General features: G+C 39.6%; 3 protein-coding genes and 2 long non-coding RNA genes across 16 annotated transcripts in view; 3 read left to right on the forward strand and 2 right to left on the reverse strand.

The window, feature by feature from the left end:
* Positions 1 to 8,956, forward strand: part of Rols (zinc-RING finger and ankyrin repeat domain-containing protein rolling pebbles) — a 74,392-nt gene extending 65,436 nt beyond the window's left edge. For 2 of the 6 annotated variants that reach the window (XM_076318685.1, XM_076318686.1), the window contains 14 exons: positions 610 to 727; positions 987 to 1,130; positions 1,247 to 1,387; positions 1,864 to 2,493; positions 2,688 to 3,019; positions 3,084 to 3,362; positions 3,771 to 4,214; positions 4,331 to 4,537; positions 4,791 to 5,057; positions 5,147 to 5,442; positions 5,526 to 5,974; positions 6,071 to 6,372; positions 6,544 to 6,963; positions 7,649 to 8,956. In XM_076318685.1, the coding sequence (XP_076174800.1) occupies positions 610 to 727; positions 987 to 1,130; positions 1,247 to 1,387; positions 1,864 to 2,493; positions 2,688 to 3,019; positions 3,084 to 3,362; positions 3,771 to 4,214; positions 4,331 to 4,537; positions 4,791 to 5,057; positions 5,147 to 5,442; positions 5,526 to 5,974; positions 6,071 to 6,372; positions 6,544 to 6,963; positions 7,649 to 7,951 (4,332 nt within the window). In that variant the 3' untranslated portion in view covers positions 7,952 to 8,956. Of the gene's footprint in view, positions 1 to 52; positions 209 to 304; positions 514 to 609; positions 728 to 986; positions 1,131 to 1,246; positions 1,411 to 1,863; positions 2,494 to 2,687; positions 3,020 to 3,083; positions 3,363 to 3,770; positions 4,215 to 4,330; positions 4,538 to 4,790; positions 5,058 to 5,146; positions 5,443 to 5,525; positions 5,975 to 6,070; positions 6,373 to 6,543; positions 6,964 to 7,648 lie in introns of those variants that run through there. The other 4 variants (XM_076318688.1, XM_076318689.1, XM_076318690.1 and 1 more) reach the window with 4 other exon arrangements.
* Positions 31 to 8,268, reverse strand: LOC143150427 (uncharacterized). Its single transcript, XR_012993052.1, has 6 exons — positions 7,628 to 8,268; positions 1,763 to 6,994; positions 1,241 to 1,673; positions 997 to 1,164; positions 596 to 708; positions 31 to 496 (listed from the first exon to the last, which is right to left on the reverse strand). It is a non-coding gene; the product is annotated as an uncharacterized LOC143150427 (long non-coding RNA).
* Positions 8,957 to 9,716: 760 nt separating the features above from the next.
* On the reverse strand, positions 9,717 to 20,042 carry Ringer (tubulin polymerization-promoting protein ringmaker). 2 transcript variants are annotated; one of them, XM_076318077.1, is made up of 5 exons: positions 19,891 to 20,042; positions 19,582 to 19,812; positions 13,606 to 14,002; positions 13,126 to 13,258; positions 9,717 to 12,586 (listed from the first exon to the last, which is right to left on the reverse strand). In XM_076318077.1, exons 3-5 carry the CDS (start codon positions 13,992 to 13,994, stop codon positions 12,404 to 12,406), a joined length of 705 nt encoding a protein of 234 aa, XP_076174192.1. In that variant the 5' UTR covers positions 13,995 to 14,002; positions 19,582 to 19,812; positions 19,891 to 20,042; the 3' UTR covers positions 9,717 to 12,403. The 2 variants fall into 2 exon arrangements, with proteins under 2 accessions (XP_076174192.1, XP_076174193.1); XM_076318078.1 differs by lacking the exons at positions 19,582 to 19,812; positions 19,891 to 20,042 and adding an exon at positions 17,515 to 17,723.
* Positions 11,387 to 18,210, forward strand: LOC143150070 (uncharacterized). 3 transcript variants are annotated; one of them, XR_012992939.1, is made up of 6 exons: positions 11,387 to 12,857; positions 13,454 to 13,494; positions 14,720 to 14,959; positions 15,057 to 15,624; positions 15,717 to 15,892; positions 16,036 to 18,210. It is a non-coding gene; the product is annotated as an uncharacterized LOC143150070 (long non-coding RNA). The 3 variants fall into 3 exon arrangements; XR_012992938.1 differs by having other exon boundaries at positions 14,720 to 15,624; XR_012992940.1 differs by having other exon boundaries at positions 14,720 to 15,624; positions 17,256 to 18,210.
* Positions 20,043 to 23,360: 3,318 nt separating the features above from the next.
* On the forward strand, positions 23,361 to 25,532 carry LOC143150063 (tRNA (guanine(26)-N(2))-dimethyltransferase). Of its 4 annotated transcripts, XM_076318065.1 has the most exons (4): positions 23,399 to 23,431; positions 23,626 to 23,691; positions 23,764 to 23,858; positions 23,944 to 25,532. In XM_076318065.1, the coding sequence occupies exons 3-4, from the start codon at positions 23,795 to 23,797 to the stop codon at positions 25,335 to 25,337; spliced, it is 1,458 nt and encodes a 485-aa protein (XP_076174180.1). In that variant the 5' UTR covers positions 23,399 to 23,431; positions 23,626 to 23,691; positions 23,764 to 23,794; the 3' UTR covers positions 25,338 to 25,532. The 4 variants fall into 4 exon arrangements, with proteins under 4 accessions (XP_076174181.1, XP_076174179.1, XP_076174180.1 ...); XM_076318066.1 differs by lacking the exon at positions 23,626 to 23,691 and having other exon boundaries at positions 23,361 to 23,431; XM_076318063.1 differs by having other exon boundaries at positions 23,400 to 23,431; positions 23,764 to 25,532.
* Positions 25,533 to 25,684: the final 152 nt, after the last annotated feature.

A 25,684-nucleotide genomic window follows, 5' to 3' on the forward strand; every position in this document is an offset into this window, starting at 1 on the left:
TCTTGGTGGGGAACGAGGGGGAGAGGGGGTGGGGGATCACCCGACGGCTCTTCAACGGCCCTGTGTGTGTGTGTCCCTCTTCAGCACAACGGTAGGAGACGATGGAACTGTCTAGAGCGTTTGCGAACTATTGTTCGACGAGATCTTTGTCGTGCTGACAAGGGAACAACGCCGAGCGTTACGCACCGATTACAATGAAATTTCGTAGGTGGGTGGAGAACTGAAGTACATATACCGAACCCACGTTCGGACATTTCGCGCGGACGATTCAATACCTTGGTTACGTATCTCGTAAACTTTTCAGTTTCATGTTCTTCGGTTCTCCGTTTAGCCACGAAGTCTCGGCGACGTCAATTCGTGTGATTCCCCCTTGTGAGGTTGTTGAAGGAACATTAATATTGAAAGGGGACCTGGATCAATGGTCGACACTTGACGATTGTTACTGAGCCTAGACGATTATGTCGCTCGAATTTTTTCCGATCACCGTGACCCGATACTATTTAAAAACGATTTGTAATCATCGATATTAGAGTTATCACTTGCAAACGTATAAATAATGTTTACAGTCTAGAGTTCCTGACACTAAATTGCTTACCATTCTTTGTACAGCAACGAGAGACGGACGAAAACATCTCTTCCATGGCGAAGGGTCTGAAGAACAAACCACCCGCGCTTCCAGAGTCCTCGGCGTCTCACGGACGACAGAAACTTCAAATGATGACGCAGAGTACGTAACAATTAACACACCCTCGCTGAACCGACTAACAGAGGGAGTCTACAATCTGGACGTAATTATAATCCAAGAGTCTTAGCTGGAAATTCTCATTTTTCAAAAAAATTCCCAGCGTCAACGTTTAGAGTCAATTGTTTAGGAAAATTTCAATGGCTAATATTCTATTGAATTTTTACTCAAAATGCACTCGTCGTGATTGTAGACTACCCTTGTAAGGGAAGACTTGTTCTTTAACGCAAAATTAATATCACAGGTTGTCCTACCCCACCGAATCAAAGGAAAAGGTTCTTCTTGAATCCAAAAGTTCTAAGGAGCTCGTTCGTTACTCAAAGGTCATCCAGGCGAGGGGCGTCCTCCCCAGAGCCAGCTGCGAACGACAATCCCTCGGCACTGTCAGGTAAGATTCGTTTCACATTGGACGTAATAGAGCTCTAAAAATAGAGGATAGACTATACCATGGAGTCGGGGACCAGCTTCGATTTTATTAACCTTGAAACCTGCACGCACACGCAGTTTGGATGGCCTCGTCTTGGGAGGGAAAGTCAAGATGGCCGGGTGTAGTGCTGGGAAAAATCAAATCGTTGTGGAGCAACAGCCAAGGGACAGCCAACGATGGGCTGAACCAACTGATCAACTCGAGGAGCAAAGTTACAGGCAGGGAGACACATTAGAATCAAGTGTGCATTGCCGTGTTTAGAGTTGATCACAGGCTGCTTGATGGTTGAGGACGATCGAAAGATCCTTTGAAAACGACATCTCACTTTTGTTTCCCAGTTTCTTTAATCTCTATCACTGGCACCATTTTTTTCCCATCTTTTCTTCACACTTCTGGTAGAGCACTGAGTTTGAAGCATGCCTTATCAACAATCGCGTGTGGTGTGTTCGAAGCACGAATCTCCCATTCCAGAAAGGTATTCCTTCGTAAGAAACGTGACCAGATCTCCGACGTTACAGCATACATACGAAAACACAAATATTCCATATAATTTAGGTAAATGCTTGAGACGTTTCCCAAGGTAACTCACCTACCAATGGACCCCTGCATCGTGACAATATATGTTTCTGTGTCGAATGCATCCTCCGCGTACACCGAACTCTCTGCAGTATCACCAACGTAATTCTCTTTGCAGACGACGAAGGTGGCTGCGTGAAGCCTCTGTCCTCAAAGACGCGGAAGTCCTCGCAGTCTGATCTCTACATGAGGCTTGGACTCCTTCTGGGCAGCAATCACGCGCGAGCAAACAGCAACGTGGACACGACGGATCTGCCCTGTGTTCCAATTCGCTCTAGTGCTGGCGCGTGTCAATCTAGGGTGCCAATTCAAGGCCACGACAGTTCGGCAGCTTCGTTCAGCAGTCTGACCAGCTTCGAGACCCAAACCCTTGCCTCGACGAACACCAGTCCCGTCTCGACGTTGACTGGTACGTCGAGCGAGGCCGAAGCCGCAGCTGCGTTACGGTGTCCTATCAAACCCAAAACGAAAGTCAAAGGGAAAAACAAGTCCAGGGACTGTGACAGCGCCGGAAGCCTCGCCTCGATCTCCACGTCGGTGTCTGCCTCCACGTCCATGTCGATGTCCATGTCCGTGTCCGTCTCGGGTCTGTCCAATGGCAGCTCGAGCCCTCTGACCCCCAGAAGACATTCCGTCAACGCCTCGCAGCCTGGCCAAAGCGACGAACTCGGTCAGTTCAAGAACAGACGGTCCTGCGCCAGGAGATCGGCCAGAGCTGGGAACGTTAAGGGTGCTGTGGATGCAAAATGTAAGTTTCTTTCCTTGGATACCTCAAGCCGTGTAGTTTCGATAATTTCACTACTATGATATAGAATTCATATTACCAATGTGTCTACTCGTGTCGGTGAATCATTAAGATTACTCAGAAATAGTCTCAGTGATAAGATATTTATTGCGAATAATTTTCAGTACCGCGTCTAACACGAGTTGTTCATCTTCTAGTGCGATTCATGCAGCATCACGCGACACAGCTGACTCTGAAACCACTGTTCTTCGAAGTACCTCTCCTGGAAACGGATCCCCTCTTCACAGGTCGCCAATGGTTGCTGCACGAGGTGGAATCCATGGTAAATGGCTCCAGTCCTGGGGTTCTGATATCCGGTTCGCCTGGAACCGGAAAGACTGCGCTGGTTCTGCAACTGGTGGAGCACAGTTGCTTCGGACGAAGGAGAGAACAACTCCTCTCGTCGGAGATCAGCGAGGAACCCGATGAGAAAGAAAAGACTGGCTGCGCCTCGGCGTTGCACGCTGGCATCCGTAACACGAACGAAAAGGTACGTCAGTGTTTTGAGACTCACTTTTCTGTGAGTGGCTAACACGAGAAATGTTGATCTATAGGTTCGAGAGCTCGCGTCTCACGTCGTGGCATATCATTTCTGCCAAGCAGACAACAATAGTACCTGTCTGGTGCCCGAGCTGATTCACTCGTTGGCCGCCCAACTTTGTCAAGCTCCTCAGCTCATTTCCTACAGGGAGTACTTACTCTCCGAACCTCACATCCAGGGCTCCTTGTCGCAAAGAGAGTGCACCGTGGATCCTGACCTCGCACTTTTGAGAGGCATCATCGAGCCCCTGTCTACGCTGAAGAAGACTAACAGACTGCCTGATACTAACATGGTACGAATATCTCCTTTCCCAGAATTGAACTTAGCTTTGAGAAGTAACAGGAGAAGTTGGCTTTCATTTGACTACGATAAGTGCATCCCATAAGTAGAGTCCGATGATTATATCTATATATCTAACTATAGTCAGATGATTGGAATTGCCTTGAGGAACACACTGGTCTCTTGTCCTGTGAATGAAAGCAACCTCTTCCTTAGAAGAATCGTTTCTTGTTCTCTCAAAGTTGATTCACAGTTCTATGTTACCTAAGTAACCTTTACTCAGTTGAAGAAGGCAATATGCCCCTACGTTTCTAAACTCTTCTCGGTAACCGTCTGTATAAATTCATTGGCAATTCATATACCCTTTTCTGTTCAAACATCACCCGGATCAAACTCGTTATATTGAGTGTTGCGTTACTAGGTGATCCTAATTGATGCCGTCTGCGAAGCGGAATACCACAGACCAGACAGAGGCGACACGATAGCGTCCTTCCTCACGAGACACGCGCCCAATTTTCCTAACTGGCTGAAGATCATTTGTACAGTGCGAACGCAGCTTCTAGAGTGTGCAAAACAGCTACCTTACACGAGAGTCTCGTTGGACAAGACCTCGAACGATACTACCGGAAGCAACGTCACGAAGGATCTGTCCGATTACATCGGGTACAGGCTGGCCCAGAGTCCGGCGATCCAGACAAACGTAACCGCGTCCGTAAACGGAAAGGCGGAATCGTCATGCAGCGCAAACCAGACACGATTCGCCTCGCATCTGCTCTCGTTGGCCAGAGGCAGCTTTCTCTTCGCGAAGCTGACGCTCGATCTTATCGAGAGTGGACACTTAGTAGCTAAATCTGCGAGCTACAAGGTAAGCACAATATTATCCGTCGATGAATCTCGCTTTCACAGAGATAGATAAAAGAAATAACTAGGACCGCGTTTCAGCTGAAAAAAATTTGGGTCAATGTTCTATTGCTGATTCAGGTCCTGCCGGTGTCCCTCGCGCAGATTTTTCAACTGCACTTCAATCTACGATTCCCTACTGCAACCTCCTTCGACAAGGTTCAACCTTTGCTGGGTGTCTGTCTGGCTGCCCTCTATCCTCTAACTCTCCCGGAGATCTTCTACTCCGTGAACTCCTTAAACACGGACCGCTTCGTTTCGTGGGAGGATTTTCTGCAGAGATTCAAAGTAAGTGGTCCCATTCGCCCACCGTTTTCTCACCTTTTCATAGCCTTCCACGAGCAACAATAGATCAAACCTTGATCACTCTAATTGTTCGTTTCATTGTTCCCTTTACCGCTGCCGACCAGTGGACCGCGTAAGTCTCGTTGTCTGCATGCGTCACGATCGAACGATCAGCATTACCCGAAACGAATACTCTCTTTCTCAACATGAATCCGCCCATTCGATGTACAAACGGGACCCGTATGTTGTTTATCAGATGCTCTCTGGATTTCTCGTGAAACGGCTGGACAACACGTACATGTTCTTCCATCCGTCGTTCAGGGAGTGGTTGATGAGAAGGGATGAGGGAGAATCGACTAAGTTCCTCTGCGATCTGAGGCTCGGTCACGCGGCCATCGCGTACAGGCTGTCCCGCCTTCAGGCACCGTTAGACGGCGATAAAGCGCTGGAACTGGGTCACCACATACTGAAGGCGCACGTCTACAGAGGCGTTGCCCCGTGTTGGCCTTCACGCGATTTACAGGTAACCACCTGTTCTCATTTACATAGTAGAAGGAACAACGTTTCAACGATACACACGATTATGAAACACCTTCTCAACCTTTCGTGCAGGCCATCTGGTTAGCGTCTTCAACGGAATGCGTCTCCTCCGCGTTGTGCACGCTTCGAAACATCTACAGCCCGAACGTCAAGGTCTCGAGGTTGCTTTTGCTGGCAGGAGCATCCCCAAACCACATCACCGAGTATCTAGGCAACGCCCCAGCCCTTTGTATGTACGCTCACGAGGGTTCCGTCGAGATGGTGTCGCTACTGTTGGAGTTTGGTGCCGACGTCGAGCTGACAAACAGCCAGGGTTGTACAGCACTGTCTTTGGCAGCTGCTCGTGGACACTGTGACGTAGTCAGAAGGTAAGGAAGACTTGAAAATAATGAAAAAGTCAGGATCTGTAGAGTCGTTAGATTTAGAAACTAATGGGGAGGCTTGATACCAGGTTGGCTGCCGCTGGAGCATCATTGGGCCACACGGACATGGCTGGACAGTGTCCTCTGGTTCATGCCGCTAGGCACGGGAGATTATCAGTGGTTGGTTATCTCCTGGCATGCGATTGGGTCGTACCAACCGGTGAAAACGAGTCTGAAAACTCTCAGGATATAGGCCGAGAGGAAGCTGCTCAACAAGCTGTCGTGGCTGCCGCTGCTCAAGGCCACGAGTCTATCGTAGAATACTTGTTGGACATGGCAGAAGTGATCGTGGATCGTCCTGACACCCTTATAGGAGAAACTGCTTTGACGATCGCAGCTGCAAATGGTTCCACTGCTACTGTTTCTGCGTTATTAGCGCGTGGAGCCAGTCCAACATCCGTGAACGCAAAGGGGCTTTCTCCTCTGATGTTAGCTGCAAGAGAAGGACACTGGGGCACCGCTGAGAGACTCCTACAAGGTTTGTATATCCTCTGTCAAGTCACAAAGAATCTATATTTAATGACAGAAAAAAGGAACTACCTTTTATGATAACTCTACTTTTATGCCTATGTAGGAACCCTATCGAGTAGCACAGATACTATCTTGGACGATGTAGTATCACTTCTGGATCAACGAGACCCTGCTGGACGTACTGCATTAATGTTGGCAGCTTCCGAAGGTCACACGAACTTGATCGAGTTGTTCCTCGATAAAGGGTCTGTATTAGAGAGCAGGGACAAGGATGGACTCACTGCTCTTTGCTGGGCCTGCGTAAGGGGTAGATTAACTTCTGTACAGAATTTCATTGATCGCGGTGCGGAGGTTAATACCAGCGACAACACTGGCAGGACTCCTTTGGATTTAGCTGCGTTCCAGGTATATTAATTTTTCCCATATTAATACAGTAATCCTTCTCTAATAATACTCGCTATTTCGAACAAACTATATACCCAACGTTCTAATACCTTCAGAGATCTTGATATAGTGTTTCATTAATCTTGTTAAAGACCAAACAGTCGTTTAATCTGACGGTCAATATTTTCCCAGGGCAATCCGAAGCTCGTGCAGCTGTTGCTCGAGAAAGGAGCAGCGGTCGAGCACGTCGATCTACACGGAATGCGACCTTTGGATCGGGCAATCGGATGTCGTAACATACCAGTGGTGCAGTGTTTCCTGCGCCGAGGAGCGAAGTTGGGACCAGCTACTTGGGCGATGGCGGCCGGGAAACCTGACGTTTTGCTAATACTCTTGAACAAACTGCTCGAAGATGGGAACGTGTTGTACCGGAAGAACAGATTGAAGGAAGCGTCCCATCGATACGCCTACGCCCTTAGGAAATTCCCCGCATCGCCCGAAGAAGACTGCCAGGGACAGGAGCAGGGTCACGTGATGCTGCAACTGCAGACGTTTGCGCAACTCCGGCTGAATTTCTTGCTCAATCTCAGTCGATGCAAGCGCAAGATGAATGTGAGTGGTCGTTCGTTCAACTCTGCACTTCCTTTAGTAAATAAATGTACAAGCTGATTCAAATATGATAATAAAAAATTTTCCAAGTTGTATAGCTGAAAACTAACAAATTCTGAATGTGAAACTACAAACTAATCTTTTCTAAGATTTAGTTACTTTTGGTTGCGAGAGGAATTAGGGTCTAAGATAAGAAGGATTTAAGTACCTATGATAGGTATTGATAAACTTATATTGAATGCTCCTATACAATCATTCGTACTATACTCTACTACAATAGCTGTACTGGAATTGCAAGAATGCATACAAAAAATGTAGACTACTTTGGATGCCTACTCTAAAGTAGTGCTATAACATAAAGTATCTATATCTTATAAATGCAACATGCCCTCCATTAATCAGAATTTTTTCTTAGTTCTTAGAGTGCTTTAGCTTTTAACTGCATTTATCTGTCATCAAATCTCATTAGTAAAAGCTTCTAAAGTATAAATCATGTGCTCTTAGGAAGTGATTCCAACATTTTCTAAATATTGCAACTGCTATCTGTACTGTAGAATGTCAGTGTTCATGCTGAGATTGCTTTCCAAAAGATACAATTTGCAACCTGTAATTACCAGTACAGAAAACCTATAACACCAAAAGTTTTGAACCAGACCTATTCAATTACCTCTACCGCTTCTTTTTGCAGGAATGTGCGGAAGCAATCGAGCTCGCTGACGAGGCTCTGAAAGTTCGCCCGGTGTCGTACGAAGCTTTCTACGCAAGGGCGAAAGCGCGCGTCGACTCAGGATTGTTCGAAGATGCTCTGTCCGACGTCTACGAGGCTCTTCAGATGGCACCACCGCAAAATCGACAAGATCGACGCGTTCTCATCGCCCTGAGGGAAGAAATAGTCTCTCGATTGGATGGCGTTGGGACCAGCAAGGGATGCGGTGACTCCACAAACAGATCCCGGCTTCGAGCGTCGGTTGACACTCTCACCGAGTTGTAACGTTACTATTTCTCTCGTAAAAGACTCAAACTTTTTTAAGACGACCCCTCTTCTGTTAGGGGAACTTTGGTTAGAACGATCTTCAAACGTTCCCAACGAGCTTCGTTTATTGCTCGCGTATTTAAGTGACGATATCGACTCTAATCGAACTTACGATCCCTGGAAATTTTCTTTATCGTTTCCAGTTCGTTTTAGACGTTAGGTGACCTTACAACAAATTCAAGTTGTTCTCTGGGCAACGTTCAAAGCCAATTCTGAACGACGCAGAGAGTCCTGATAAAGTGTATTCTATGACTTGTTACGCAAACTATGCGTACTTGAAGAAATTCCTTTCCTTGCATATTCTGTAACACAAAGCAAGGTCTCTACGTCCTTTATTTTGTATGCAATTGTATTGCATGACCGTATAAGGTTTTTGTACGATGTTCAGAGTTTAATATATATACATTTTTCTATATATATATATATATAGTATACATATATATAAATATTTGTATTATATTACGCGTATATGACAATTGGTTTCTAGTGTCGTTGTAATTTAATGAAAGTTATTTAATTCTGTTTCTTTCTCACTCTTTCTCTCAGTATTTTTTTTAACGTGAACCGCCGTGTGCACGAACGTACGTATATGTAAAGATATAAAGAAAAAAAAAAACAAACAGAACGCACGACGGTGTCGTTCGTCGAAGTGAAACGTCGATATATTCCACTGTTAGAAAATCGAACCGATAGAAGAGAACGCTGCACGCGACGATCTCGCTGATCATATTTATAATGCATTCGCTTGCCACGCATTTAATACACCTAATCCTCTGTAACCTGTCCGATCGCGGTAAGCGTCACGATTCGATTGTCGATGATGCCGACGCGTATCCGATTTATTTTATTATGATAAGAGGGCCTGCAGCGAACTTGCATAGGCTTTTTGGTTACAACTACGATGTTGTTTGTCTCTGCCTTGGAGCACAGATGTCCGAAATAAACGAACTTTTTATTGAAAAACGGTCGTCTTGGTTATTTTTACCTTTATCTCTCAATTTCCTTCTTTCCTTGCGATTTATAATGTTCAATGTTACTTTTACCTATACACAGTGACAGTTCTTCCTTTGACAGGCGAAGACCATGTGCCTACAAGCTTACAGAAGAAAGTAATGGCGGACTGTTCTTTAGGCGCGAAAATTGTTTTGCATCTTAATTGATTAATTCGAATTTCAATCTGACTTAACTTCGTTTTGTTTGAATTTATCTTTTTCCTTTACAGAGTAATTCAATGTTACGTTTAAGAGAAATAAACTCTTTTAAACTGTGCAAACGAATAATTAAATGATGATTATTGCATTCACTTTGTGGACTTCATGTAAATAAAATCACATGATCACAAGAGAATCTCATTGATTCTCTGCGTTCTGGGCAATCGTAGATTAGATGCACGAAAAGTCAAAACACAACGAAATTCGACATATGATTAAAAAAACGATAACAGAGCTTTTAAAATGCAACTTATAATAATTTTCTTATAATTCTATTTCATAACCACTCCTATAGTTTTTCTCGATATTAATTCGTCGGTGAAAACACGATACATCCCTGATTAGAGCGTCGTGTCGATATAATGGACCAATCAAATTACTCACTTGGAAAGCTTTGTTTATATATCTAATTCATTGTCTGATAAAACGTGCTACAATAAAGAATAAGAATCGCATCGAGAACAGTTTCTCGTTCTGAAGGTATTTAACGTGAAAGAAATTACAAGGAAACGTTATTTGCCCCTTTCGTTCAACTCTTCTTTATTGTTCCGAATGAGCGGCCGTCTTTCTCATTCGAGAAAACCAATTGAGGTACGTTGTCCTCTAAATAGTATACATCGATTAGAGAGAATTTGTAAGGTGCACTATGGATACATTGAAGTCATACACGCAGAAGTGAGACAATCCCCCAGAATTAGACATTTGAAGAAAAGGAACACTTAATCTCGGAAATAACATCGACGACAATCTTATCGGAAAAATGTTCATAGAAAATAGGCTAGAAGGGATACGATTCCTTAAATTTACGTGTTCTTACATTAACAATAAAGCGAGAATTCTACCGCTTTCGCAAGCGTATCTTCCGTTACAATTCGCTTAAATATCTTCAAGAGTTAGTACCAAGTTACGGATTTTGGTCTCGAACCCGCTGCCACCGCGTTAGCAGCCACATTTAAGTACACTTTAATCGATTACGTATATATTGTAAATATCGTAAGAATAACCGCAAATATTTCAAGCCTCGCACGATCACAAATTCGATTTTCGTATACTCCAACGACTTCGTCAACTGTACATTTTCACGATTAAGAGTAGCTTTACACATGCTCGCACGGAGATCCTTTTGGTATGGTGGGGGTAGGCTGCTCATTGTACCGCGTAAATTCGAATTGGGATTTTTCAATACTTATTTTTCGTTCAATGGGCATAAATTTATAGAAAGCAACATCTAGAAAAAGTCCGACGTCTGGGAATCTTTAAATGAACGTTCTGACAAGTATTATTGCTTTTAAAAACTCAAAGCGACTTCATTGAGCTTATCTTTGTAACGGATAGGAAATAATATTCTCAGGCTTGGATCACACAAAGTATTGTTTCAACCGTTTACAAGAACAGTAAAATACAACTCAATCTTCCAAAAATAATTCGCGATTCATTCATTTAACAAAATTGGAAAATTACCCGCGGAACTGCACTGACCCATTTCCTCATTCGCTTATCTCGTCACCCTAGCTTAACGATCAATTTGAACGAGACCAATCGAGTTGCACGCACGCTCACGTGTACATAGACAACGGATGCAACAAGTGTGTCTTTTAGTCTCGTTAAAACCACCTGCACGCTGGAAATCGATCGTCCAGCGAAAAACTTCCGACGTCCTTGTCAATAGCTTGGTTGCACCAAGAATACAAAACGGAAATAGAAAACTCGGTATTAAATTTGTTATAAAAAATTTAAAATTATGAGAAATTAAAATTTGTTTTGCACGAAAAGTGCACAAGAATTTTTATATTAATGGTCACTAGCGAGTCCCAGATGAGGGAGCTGATGATCTTCGAGAATGAAAATCTTTTTCAAATAAACATTATTTTCTCTTTTAAATTTGTAATTGATTATCGGTTTTTTCAATCGAAATATTCGGTAAACTTTTCTAAAATCTGCGAGTAAACACGACTTAATTGACCGGTTTTATACGATTAAATTAACTTGCACAATTTATATCAACACTGTGAAATATAAATATAGCGAGTTAAAAGGCTCGTATAAAATTAAGTTACGTTTAAACACATATTTTAAAAATATTTACCGATTATTTTCCCTATTCGAAAAAACCAACTTCCAAATACAAGATGCCAATTTCAATATTTTGTAAAGTAGCGACCGCCACAAAAATAAAGCCTGATTCACGCTATACTCGTCAAGCAATCGTCCATGACAATGATTCGTGCCACTAGAGGAGAATATGCTTCAGTTCGTGCTACCCCAATTTCTCCACGATGTATTTTTGACATAGTAACGCCATCTAGTGTATCAATCGCATATAACTAGAAGCGTACCGTGAAGGTGAAGGGGTAGAATCACGTCCTATGTCCCTCAAGCGTTACCAATTACCATCGCTGGATGTATATGTTTCAATTCATGCTACCCTCACTTCTTCATTATGTGTTTTTGATATAGTAAACTACATTATGAAGGAGAAGGGATACAACTGAGAATCCCTAGGAAGTAGAATATAGACAGAGTAATTTTTGTCTAATCTCGTGCTTTACAAGGACTGACAGAACTCCTAATTTCTTTCAGGGTAAACTTTCTTCCTTCCACCTGCACATTTTTCAAAAGGATGATGACCAGTGAGACTACCACCAATGCAATCCAATTGAAAAATTGATAATAAGACTCTTAATTACTGTCAAGATAAGTATTTCTTCCTTCCATCTGGATACTCTTTAGAAGGATTGCAAAATGATAATAGCCAGTGTTACTAGTATCAATGCAATCCGATTGAAACATTGTTTGCCCGACAGGTGATAGCGTGAACCCGACTTTACCGTAACAGATTCGACGATCGGCGTCCCGGAGCCACCATGAGCTTCCCAGGTCGCTATTTATTATGAAGGATCATCCGTGAACGAAGCCCCCGACGCTCCCCCGTGTCTCCTCGCTTCATCGAGACGTTGGGATCACCGAGATCCGCAGAAGAGGATCCGTCAGCGCGTTCGATGGGTCTTCGTCGTACGACATTGATTGTCAGCGGTATTGTTCAGCGAGCTGCGATGCCAAGAAGAACGCCTGTAAAGCAACGCGACGAAGACGAAGCGAGAACACGACGACAACGACACGGTAACGTGTTTGTTACGCGTGAAGTGCGTGGACGGGACAACAGAGTGTCGAAGACATCGCAGAAACACGCGATCGGGGGCTAGTGAGCCTTGTTGTAGGTGTCCTTGTTCTGGTAACCCTGCACATAGCCAGACTGGTCGGGCAGGTCCTTTCGGCCGGCAATCCCCTTGCCCTTTCCAGTTTCGTCAAAGCGCTGCTTGTGAGAGCCGGTGTACTTGCTGACGTCCGTCAATCTGTCCACGGTGGAGGCCGCTTTTCCAGCCTGGAAAATGTATCAATGATATTTTCAGATTAGGCAATCTCTTCAAATATTTAGAGAACTTATGTTTCCTTTGGGGGATTTTTTGTTCTTTCAGGAGTTGCAGCAATCTTGAGTTGCTTGATTAAGAAAAAGATTGAGCATCGTCCCTGAAGAGCCTCCTCAGTGGAAGCATTTGCGAATTTATTGGCTCAATTAATGCGAAAATTACGATGCTCACAACACGTGGGCGACGTGAATCGCCAGTTAAAAATTTATTGCCGCTGTCTCTAAGGTTAGACCCGATGACATCGTATATCTCTGCTGTCGATACCACGATGGACAAGGTCGCGAAAGGAAGCAATCGTGCCACTTATGCTTGGATTAATTTATGAAATCGTGGGCGAAGTTTACGGATATCGATTGACGTTTACACAATGTGTTCGTTGTAACTTTATTGCCCGAAGGCAAATAGTGAAAAGACGAAAGATTTTTCTACGATATTCTTATGTAACAAATAACGAATCGCATATTTCGTTAAGGGCTGTTTTTAAGGAACTCACTCCTGAAGCCCCAGTCACTCCAGGTGGTCCACAGTTCGCCATTTTCTTCTTCATCTCCGTCAAGTCCACCTTCTTGCTCTTGGCCAGCTCCTCCAAGAACGCTTTGTACTGTTCGATTCCCAGTTTCGTGGATCTGAAGATGGAAATAATTTAAAGTAAAGATTCGTGTTCTTTTTACAAATCTATCCAAGAATATTATTCGCGATGAACCTTTCGACCTTGGATCTTCTTTGGTATAAATGTTTATATAATATATCCAAAAACCAAATTAAACAAAAATCAAACGGGCAAGAATCGATTAATTAATTTCTGTAAAATTTTATTCCAGATGTTGTAACATTTACACTGAGGAAGACCTGAATCAAAGATGTAAGCATATATTATAAATAATAACGCTCCTGTAACGACTACCCTCGTACTTCATTCAATCTGCCAACTTATAAGCATCGACACAGTTTTATTTTTAAATCTGAACCTCACTTGTGCTTCTTGAAGTAGATCCCTGTGTCGGTGGTGGCGATCTTCTTTCCGTCGATTACCTTCGCTTGCTTCATCCATTTGTCGCTCTGACTCAAAGTGATCAGTTTTCCGTCGCTTTTCGGGTCACCGAATTTCGAGAACGCTTTGAAGCTCGCCAAAAAGCTACCAGGCTGCGTGGCGCTGGGACTGCTTGGCGTCGAGCTTCCGGTATCGTCCTCGATCTTCAGGTTCGCTGCTTTATTCGTCACCGTTTCCTCCACGATCTCTTTATTAGCATCGTTTTTCTCCGTCTTGTCCCCGTTTCTCTCTTCCTCGATATTGTTTTTCTCACCGTCGATGTCATTTTGCTCTACCTTTTCGGTATCGTTATCGGTCTTTTCCGCTTGCATCCTTGCGTCTGAAATTTCACAAGTCGAAAGCTACACAATAAATCTATTAAACTCTCTTGCATATTTATTCTAAGATGCGTTCCATAATGATAAAGCCACCTTAGAAAAAAGCATTTGTAAACATCTAATAACTATTAGAAAAAATTACAATATCTATTCAATACATATTTTCTCAAACGTGAAACGAAGGTACGAAACTTTCTCTAATATAAAATATAAGGAGAAAGTATAAATCCGATTTTAAAAATAATCATCCATCGATTCAACAAACATTTGTTGTAAAAGATCAACCAAAATTACAATAATATACAATACCCAAGCGAGAAGATTGCATTTAGAGTTATGACGAGTTACATTCGTTCAGAGACCATGACCAATTCTTTCCACGCTTGAAGAAATGGTCCCTGAGCACACAACACCCTTTATAACTCCAAATGCAATTTTCTCGCTTACGTACTATACATAGTATATTACGTCATTTTTTCCTCTTTCTTCGTTCAGTACTCGAAATCATCGTAAATAAACAAATGCTTTGACACCAAATTGTATTATATATTAAAAACAAGGCCGGGCAGGACAAATATTCGTACAACAGTTTCTTTCGTTATTGTTACAATTACTTAAATTGTTAACAAATGTCCAACGAATAGGATGAATTCGGGTAGAAAAGTAGCTGCAGTCTTGAAAATTCACGAGCTTAAAAAAGTAAACACTATAAATTTTAGATTGCAGGGTTCCAGATTCGCTATAAAAAGAGTTTCGATCCCGGAGGTAGTTTTATGGTCATCGGTTTGGCAGTCAGGGTGCCAGTGGAGCGTTTTACACACTTCCAGTTGAATCATTCATAGCGCCTCTTGGGAACTTTATAGCGCCGAATCTTCTTGGACTGGAGAATAACATAGCACGATACATGGTAGCGTGTCAGGGTCAAGTTTAAGCGAGGAATGCATTACTATGTGAAACGTGTAGGTACACCGTTCGCGCTATTAACGTCTGACAGACACGTCGATGACGTTTTGAGGTCAACTAACGCGAGCTATCGATTTAACATAATTCCCGTAGGCGTTCCCCTGAAATTGACAAGAAAGCTTTAATGATAAATTAAAGGTCGTCGGGGTACCTCCTCCTATCGACTTTGTACTCTCATCCAGACGGGCACACCCTAATTTAAACGATTAACCGTGAGCTGGCGTGCTATTCCAATTTCTAAATAGCCTTTGCACAATCTTGCCGACGAATCGAATACAATGTTTTCTTGTTTACTTGATTATTATCGACGACGAGGCGCAAATGGAAAAATCGACAGGTTGCCAACGATAAGGTTCTTCTATTGTGGTTTATTCATTGCGCGGCATTGTGCCCACCTGAGCCATTGTCGCAAATGGAGGATTCGAAGCAACAATGGAACGACTCCAGCGCTGATTCAACTTTCTGTGCTTCGAGGGAAGAATATTCCCTGTTCAATTATTTGATTGCACCAGTTCCCCCTGAGCCAATAGGCTTGGCCGGTGAAATAATGCGAATTGTACAGTCTGTACATTGGGAAATGGTACTTTACTCAAATCAATCGTTCGAGTATTAAAACATTGAAACATTTAAATTATTGTAACAAAATACTTGCAACACTGTGGTAAATATTTTTTTGCATCGGTGTAATTTCACAGAAAAATAATGTACACAATAATAGAGACAATCTGAAAAAGTAACCTATAAACATTTTAGGTGCATGGGGTTCCAGTGGAAACAAATCGTATTAATATCTTCGGTACTTTAGATAACAGGAAGAACCTTGTTTACGAAAGTGAACTTACGACATTGAGGGATATATGATATGGTGGCAATGGTTTCTTGGTGAATGGAGGCGTAAAGAAGGATTGCGGCAAACTGTTAGCTTCAAGGTACGCATACCTCGATTCTATTATTCTCAAAGTTCACAATACCTGATCGTAAATATTAAAAAAATACAAAAGATCTCAAGTATTCCGTTGTCACGTAAAAGCAAAGCTAAAATACTATTCTAAAAATACTAATAATTTTTCAGATCTCCAGACCCCGATAGATCGTTCTCGTGATCACCTCATCGTCCGCAATGCATTGTTCTCGCATTTCAACGACTCGAACGATTGGAAATTCGCGTTATTGAGCGATACCGGACAGACGATAATCTAAACGGACCGATTATTTGTTTTTCGCTCGACCAAGGACGAAAACTTTTCATTTCATATTACGATTTCACGCCCGTGAATATGATATCTTTCGGTTGCGGGTGTTGTGTTACATGCGGCGACGTTTAAATCCCGCGTGGTGCCTCGCGGCGCACATGTTACGATCACAAGGAAATATATTGATAACGATTTTGATCGCAGGTGACGCGATTCCGAACGACTGTAAAACCGCGGAAGGCCGCGCGAGACACGGTGTTGCTTCATGACTATAAATAGAGATTACGACGACAACGTGTTAACGCAATTAGCAAGAAACAGGAAGCGGGGGAACCGATCAAGTAATACCGATCAGGTGTCGAAACGGCGTGGCGCTAGAACACGAATGTCGATGCGATAGTTACTCCTACATTCGTTTAAACTTTTAATTAGGGAACGGGAAAAATTCACTTCCGTGCACGAATTTCGATCGACGGATAAAAAATAAACTAAAAAGAAAATAACGATCAAAATTTGAATTATAGAATTTTAAAAGAAATTATACGATGAAAAATTATACGATTCAATTATGACTCGCGTTATCTGTTCGAATCAAATTTTTGTGCCATCTGGAAGTTTAATATTTGTTACGCGTTGTAAATAATAAATTAAAATGGAATCCTCGTCTATTCCACCCAGAGAACAATTAACACAACAAATTATGATCTTCTAGAGCAAATGATGATTTTCTCCAGGCTGAACAGTATGAAATGAAAAATAGAAAAAATTGATATTGCATTGTTTCGATTGCTTTTGCGAATTAAGATTTACTAAAAATTGTATCGATCGCGTCGAATTCTAAAATACGTCACTATGTGTTCTAACTAATCGGAATTGTACAAAACACTCTAAAGACTGTTCGATCCTATCTTTAACAACTTTGCAAGATCAGCAGTCTTGTAAGTTTATGAAACCATAAAAGGGATTAGCTCTGATATGACCAGGCATTCTCTAAAGCATACACTTCTCACTTGCAGTGTCTAACAGTTCATGGAACTATCAGCAACACTATATTCTCACATTTACAATGTACTAAAAAGATTACTTTTGACGTCAACAGGTAATGTACATACCCTACAAGATAAAGATGTCTGCAGCGTCTCATATTTTATGCAAGCTTCAGCAACACTGAACCCCAGCTTCGTCGTCTCTACTATCAGCAAGATACTTTACAAGAAGAGACATTCTACAGATTTCTGAAGCGCAATTCGAAAATGTTTGTAGATTTGACGCTTCAACGATGTTGACCCTTCATCCCCACCCCCCAAAAAAAAAGATTCTACAAAACGCACACTGTATCTTGGACATTTCGAACTCACCAAACTGCAAGTTTTCGTAGAAGCAATCGAAGACCCGGGGGCTAATTGCGTCTAATAGCTTGAAACGACGAGGAACAGTCGAAGAATCACTGCCGCGCCATTCTCGAGATTTGGAAAAAAAAATCCACCTCGATCAACGGACAACGGTAGATCGTTGACAAATCGGAAAATTTGTTCACGAAGAATTTGGAACGAAGCTCGCGAACCTGTCGTGGCAACGACCAAAAGAGAACACCGTACCTCACTTTGTGTACAAGTCGGGAAGTTGAACGCGCGTTTCAGGAAGGATTCTGTGCTGCAAGGCGCATGTGTTATATCGATCTCCTCGTTCAGAAAGCACGCAGTCACCCTCCCAATATATCTTTAAAACTGCGTTCCACCCCTCGCTGCAGCCAAAATGAAAGCCACGGGGGTTCGACTCTAACGACTCGCTTCATCACGAAACAGAACAATTAAAATATTCCAACGCGATTCCCTTTAACTCTCGTTCTAATCCTCATTCTTGAACCCTACTGGAAAATTTGTAAAAAAGAAACATTTTTCTTCGTTCAATGTACGTATACCCATCCAGGTGTCTTTGAACGCGACAGCGTCTAAACGAGCGAATAGATTTCAACGAAACTTCATATTTAAGTTATGTAATCTCTGCTTTAAACTTAATAAAATTTTGAAAAAAATCCTAAACAAAACCATAAACAATAATAGTTACCTCTTGTGGCATTTTCGGTTCCTCCGATATATATTCGTTGTTTGCGTAAAATTTTCAAAAATCTTTCGGTAGAATCTTAAAGGGAATGAATTTTTACGCAAAATAATTGCTTAAACTTTGTTCTCTATTCTTTATAATAAAGGAGATATTCGATGAAATTTTATTCGTAGGACACACCGAGCTTCTTTTACGCGTTGGAGGGTATTGCGACGCATTTGTTCCCGTTAATTTGTAATAAATTGCAAGGTGTCCGCGGCCTGTTTAACCCAGATCAGCACCGCCTCCGTTGAAATTCCCAGCGAAGCGTTTTTGCGTGCAACTGCATCGTTGTATTTGATAACAAACGATGCACGCGAGCCGTCTGTCGAAACAGCGTTGTACCGTCTTATCTCTGACCAGTGAACGCCCGTTTTGCAGCGATTCTATTCGTGGATCGTACCCGCGCAACTACTAGAAAATCACGACAGCTGTTATCTCGGCTTCTGTCTAGTTTTATTCGGGTATTACGTCAACGGCGTTACGATGTAGTTGGAAATAGCCAAGTTTCGTCACGAGTAAACGAACCTGTGCGACTGAATGAAAACTACGTTGTATATTAATAATACGCAACGTCATGCGTGGCGATTCGATGGAAATCGGACAGCTGAAAATTCTGATAAACGTCGACTCAGGAGCAGAGGACTTGTCGGTGTAATAAATCTTTAGAATAAAAATTCACCTGTCCTGGAACTAATAATTTGCGAGTTATTAACAGTAGAAACGGAATATTCTTATTTATACCAAACATTTCGAACCATGGATTCTTCTTCGGTGTAAATATTCGTATAGAAATTATACAAAAATCACTCGATTCTGACCTATTCGATGGTAGTATTTTTTAATCATTTCTCGTATCAAAGACTTGAACCCAAGGTCGAAGTGTTTACTATAAATAATAATATACTGGTATCGATTATTTTCGTAGTTAATTCGTTGACTTTAATTTTATATCCGATAACAGTTCGACCATATATATAGAATTTTTTAAATAAATATATATATATATATTTTTTTTTTCTTTTTTTTTTTTCTTTAAAGATTAGATTATTGTTTGCGACTAAGTTTTTTTAACTCTGATTATCCCGAAGAGGGTAGTCGTCGATTCGAGAGAAAGAAAAAATAATAATTGAATATTTTTTTATTATTATTATCGACATGGTGAAGTATTTGACTACTACTGTACACACTTCCGTGCTAGTTCTTGCTCCCGGAGACTCGGATGCAGTTTTTATCACCATGGGACGCTAATTGTCATAATTGGCAGCGATTCGAACGTAAGTGATTATAGATGCAAAGGTGACCCTTTCAAACTGACTTACCTCACTGTGTCCGTAGACCTGTTCCTTTTTCCAGCACACTGTATCGATCCGTGTAATTTGTTGCACGGAACAACTACTGGATTTTGGACCCGCTCATCCTGCGATTCCAGCCCGGATGAGACTGCGAGCGAAACTGAACCACCTCCGCCGCCACCATCGACGACATCACCCCCACCTTCGCTAACAACACCTTCAGCTGTGTTCTAGCTATCACCTACTTTCTTCTTCTACCTGCAAAAAATCATTATTTCTCGTTCATTTTTGATCATTTATTTCGTCCATTTCGTTTTCTTTTTCTCGTTCAAGTACTTGCGCAATCGAAGTTACGTTTGAATTCTCAGCGTTCGATGTTCTTTCATTCTTAGCGTGAAAATATACAGAGTATCGCATCTTAAATTCTGCGCTGCTTTCGATGTCATGGGAGTATTCTTTAAGATGCAGTTATACGGTTCCAAATTCAAATGGAAACGAATAAAATTTGCTCGAGTTGTCTTTTTCCTTTTAATCGAACTATATAGTTTTGTTGTCGAGACAAATCCAACGATCTGTAACAATATGGCTTTTAAAGGACCTTGAAACCATTTTGAGTACAAAAACTGATGTCTTCCTAACCTTGAGAATATTGTAATGGTAGCTCGTAGAGCTCACAGTTAGTATATAGTTTAATTCTATTGAATTTAATTAAAATATACAAATATAAATTATAAAAACATTTATAACAATTATGGAAACAAAAATAAAATCCACTCGAGATCGTCGATGTTATTTCTCTTTTAATCTGACCTATATATTGTTCGTGTGTGTGATACATTAACCGATGAGGTTCGTAATTATGTTTCACTACTACAAACACGAAAGTGCACCAATGGCAGCCGGAAACGCTTTGACGCAAAAGCACCCGGTGTAGAAGCGGAATCGACTTCCGAAAACATCCCTGACCCCATTTTGAAGACTTTGGGAGAGTCTACAGACAACCTTTTTACGCCCAAGTAGTATGACTCAACAGAATGTCGTACGAGACAAGTGGTTACCTTTACCATCTTTGCAGATTACATTGAACTCGAAAATAAACTGCACAATGAGACAAAAATCAATATTTATGTACGTATAACATCATGGACGTTTGAAAATAAGATAAACAATGACATTTGACAGCTTTGGTTTTTTCTGCTTACACCGAATCATTAGTTGCGTTATCACAACCGTTAACTCACCGTATCAGTAAAACTACTTGACTTCTATCAATTTATTTATATAATATAGAAAACTTGGAAGTATGAATCGTATTTTAATTTCCTTTTTAATTTTGATCAATATTGGAAAATTAACAGATGGTTCTATTATTGTTTCGTATCAAATCCGATTCTAACCAAATTCCAAATAGCGGAAAAATATCATGTCTTTAGATGTACATCTAAAGAACAAACGTTCTAAATATTCTGTACGTTAAGGGCATATCTACGAAAAAATCCACATATCCCATATATGTCCTCGTTAATCCCTTTAAATCTCGTATGAAGATTCAGTTAACACAGTGGGACTTCTTGAAAATGTACTGTATCAATATCCTCAGAACAGTTTTCAAATATCTGACAGTATCATCCGATTTTTTATGAACCTTTAAAAATAGTTTACAGTTTTGAAATGGATATAAGAAAAAGGTTTTCCGAATGTACAAAATTATTAAACGAAACGTCTTCTATACTTTTTTTATTTATATCTTTAGGTAAAATATTTTTTTTAGTTAAAATAATTCGAGTCAGAAAGGACTTCTAAATCCACTATATCGTGGATTCGTTATCTAAACCACTATGAAATCTGTGAATTATCTTTGGAAGTTGACACGAATTCGGAATTATAAATTGGTGTTGTCGAGTATTAGATTGGTCGTATTTATCAATGACGACAACGCTCGAGACGCTGATAAAAACGATGCGAGGTCTATTAAGTTAATATTTCTGTCACTGTAAATTATTGAATGCGCTGCGATTAAAGGCTTCGCGACGAATGACACGAGAATCTTAAAATAAAAGTGTTACGCACGGTGCATATCGTAATGAGTCTTTTGCTATGTAAAATTCCTGATGAGCCGCGTTCCCAATCAACGCACATTTGATAGCGAAGGACTTGTTGCACGATGCATATAAACGATATCGCTTGTTGCTTGATAATACAATGACTGCTAAGGAACAAGAATTATCCGGGCGATTAACCTAAAAATTCTAGACAATATTAACCAACAATCAATTCATTCCAATTCAATGATGTACCATATATCTCAGACAAGTATTGAAATTAAATAAACATATGTTACAGACAAATTGAAGCTAGAATGCTAAATGCAATCAATAATTGCAGAATACACGCATGCCTTGACTAACTACCACTAGAGGGCTTCGAATCATTATCGATTGTCGTATGCTGGACATCTTTTTTATTGGATTAATATGCTATTATAAAATTGAAAATATCATGAAACTGCTGATATTTCTAATATTATAGCACTCTTCGTATCCACATTACGTGTATAAATGTAGTCTCAACAGACAATGATATACATTTTATAAATAAGAGTTTAATCCTTGAATTCATAAACTATTTGTATAAAACATGGATAATAGACTAGTATAGCCATCTAACGGAGAAAGATAAACTAATCTTGAGCTTCCGTACAGCAATCGTGACGACAAAACGCTGTAATTTGTAAAGAAATAATTCTAGTTTTGCAGCTAAATATCGCCATCAATTAACACATACTTGAAAAATTTAGATAAATTATTAAATCAAATTAGTTGCAAAATCCAGATCGATTTAAATTTGGATAATTTTCGAATAAGTTTATTCCCATCTGAATCGTTACATTAGTTAGTGGCGACATCTAGCCGCAGAACTAGAACTATTTCTCTATAAACTAAGACGTTTTGTTGCTATGAAAAGTACACAGAAGCTCAAGTTTAATTCTGATCATTTTCTGCTAGATGGCTATACTAGTCCACTATCCGTGTTTTTTACAAACAATTTATAAATACAAGGATTAAACTATTATTTATAAAATATATATCAATGTATATTGAGACTGAATTTCTATGCGTAATTTAATAATTTATCTACAATTTTCAAAATATATTGATGAAATTATTAATTAAAATATTGAATTATCTTTGAGTAATACTGTCGTAAAAGGAAATTTTAAAAATATATATATAAACAGTGTATAAAGCATGTTACGATAACTCGAAAATCTATCCGTTGCAAAATACCTTCTTGTATCTACGTGAAGTGCGATAAGTAAAGAAAAATTTCTTAAGATATAAGAATAAATATAACTCACGAGTTCTCTGCGTTTATCTTTACCGACCTTGATTCGATTGAATATAATCCCCAGAATCATCGTTCTTAAAGAAAAAGATTTCTTTAAAATCACTAATGTTTTATAAGACCAGTATTTCAGATTGTAGGATACCAACCAATACCAACACCAGTAAGATAAAACGTCTATTCTATAATTCTATTTCATTTCTAGATTTAGTAATACTAAAATTTTGTTTTAATCCGAGTCAATAACGTTGGAAGTCATATGGAAATAGTAGAGGAATTTTAATTGAATTTTTATTATAAAGTCATTTAACCTCTTCAGAGATGTATTTGCTAATTTTGGTATAAAATTATGAAGATTAGTTTTACGTATTGCACTGAGAATGTTACTTACAAAAGTATTTCTTACTTCAAAATATATCAAACGTTAGACAGTGTCACCACCTGTTGGTTGAATGTAATATTACCACATTTAAAACAATAAACTCTTAACAAACATTTAACTTATTACAAATTATATAAATATTTAAAGTATGTAAGTATATATGTACCTTTAAATATGTACTTAAAATATTAAAACCTAAGATTGACTTACCACTAAAAAATACAGTACTTATATTTGTTCATGTAACATTCTTTAAATGGTTATGTATGCATATTAAAAAATCATGATCGTTATTTTCTATAAATAATATTTGTAAATATCATTTATTACTTATTTATTCATAGAATATGTGGATATAATTAAAGATTTTTTGGCAAAAGTCTGTAAATAGTATCAATGGATGAGATGAGGTTAAAAATTCTATAGAAAATAAACGGAGCATGAAATCCCGCACCAAGTTTCTAATTATAAAGTATTTCTAGCTACATAAGATATTAATATGGATAACGAGCAATGTGCAAAGAGGCCAAAATTGGACCACCCAACAAGTATAAAAGAAGGAGACACAGAAATTCTGGTGAGAAATACAAATGTATTTTATAATCCTGTTCAAGAATTTAATAGAGATCTCAGTACAGCAGTGTTAATGATTTATGCAAAAGCCAGAAATAAAGAAGTATCAAAGAAAGGTATCCAAAAAGGTAAAATAACTATATTGGAAGCTTTGTCTGCAACTGGTTTACGTAGTATACGTTATGCTAAAGAAGTGCAAGGTATAAAACAAATTGTGGCCAATGACATCTCTGCAAAGGCTGTAGAGAGCATTAAAAAGAATATCCAGTACAATGAGGTTACAGATCTTGTAAAGCCAAGTCACGAGGATGCAACGCTACTGATGTATCAAAGCAGAAAGGAACCTTTTGATGTCATAGATTTGGATCCATATGGTTGTCCAACAATATTTCTAGATGGAGCAGTACAATGTGTATCAGATGGTGGACTGCTTATGATTACAGCTACAGATATGGCTGTATTAGCTGGGAATTCTCCTGAAACATGTTATCTTAAATATGGAGCTATTTCTTTAAAATCCAAAGCTTGCCATGAAATAGCATTGAGAATTTTATTACAAAATATTAGTTCCCATGCAGCTCGTTATGGAAGATACATAATACCAGTGCTTTCTATAAGTGCTGATTTTTATATCAGGGTGTTTGTTAAAATATTCTCCAGCCAAATGAAATGCAAAGATAACGCTACTAAAATAGGAATGATATATCAATGTACAGGTTGTGAAAGTATTAATACCCAAGCATTTTGTTACAAAAAACTGTCTGGGCCTTATAAAGTATCAGCTTCACCTTGTGTAAATCAACTTTGTAAAATTTGTCAACATAAACAACATGCTGGAGGACCTTTATGGTTAGATACCTTGCATGACCAAGAATTTGTCTCTGAACTTTTGTGCAATTTACATAACATGAAATTGGGTACTTTAAAAAGGATAGAGGGAGTCTTAAATGTTATTCATGAAGAATTAGACATACCACTCTACTATACTCTGGACCGTTTAATGTCTATAGTCAGGTGTCATACACCATCAATGTTAATGTTTAGATCTGCATTGTTGAATGCAGGATACAGTGTATCATATTCACATGCAAATAAAATATCTATAAAAACAGATGCACCAAATGAAGTGATATGGGACATTGTACGTACATGGGAAAAGGATCATCCAATAAAACGAGATAAGTTACAAAAAGACAGTCCTGCAATAAACATTTTAAATACACCAATAACCACAAATGTTTCATTTGACATACATCCTCTAGCTAATCCAGCTTCCAGGCAGAAACATCTAACTCGGTTTCAACACAATCCTGCTATCAACTGGGGACCTGGTACACGTGCAAAAATAATGCTTGATTTGGAAACTCGAGTAAAAGACTCAAAAAGAGTAAAAAATCAAAATAAAAACTCTAAAAAAGAGAAGCATTTAACAACAGAAAATAATGAAGATATAAATCCTGTTTTAAACAATAAGTCTGCATAAAGAAAAAGATATTATTTACTTTTAAATAAAATATAAAGCACACAAAAAGTTTATAAGAAATACAAATGGATTTATTTATCTTCCTTATTGTTAACTGTTAAATTTATATTTATACAAAATCCATGTAACTCATGCACTTTCTGTAATATTTATACAATTGTAAATGTAAATATATATTTATAATTTCAAACCGTATTTTACTTTTTTAAAAATCGACTCGCATCGAATACATCGGTCTACTTGTAATTTACACGTATTAGAAAGATTATTACTTCCTTAAAAAAAAAAGGAAAAAAAACTGATATAGTCCCTTACGCGATAACTATTTAAGTATGATTTGGTTAATA

The sequence above is a fragment of the Ptiloglossa arizonensis genome, chromosome 8 (genome assembly GCF_051014685.1).
Source record: "Ptiloglossa arizonensis isolate GNS036 chromosome 8, iyPtiAriz1_principal, whole genome shotgun sequence".
Taxonomy (NCBI): Eukaryota; Metazoa; Arthropoda; class Insecta; order Hymenoptera; family Colletidae; genus Ptiloglossa; species Ptiloglossa arizonensis.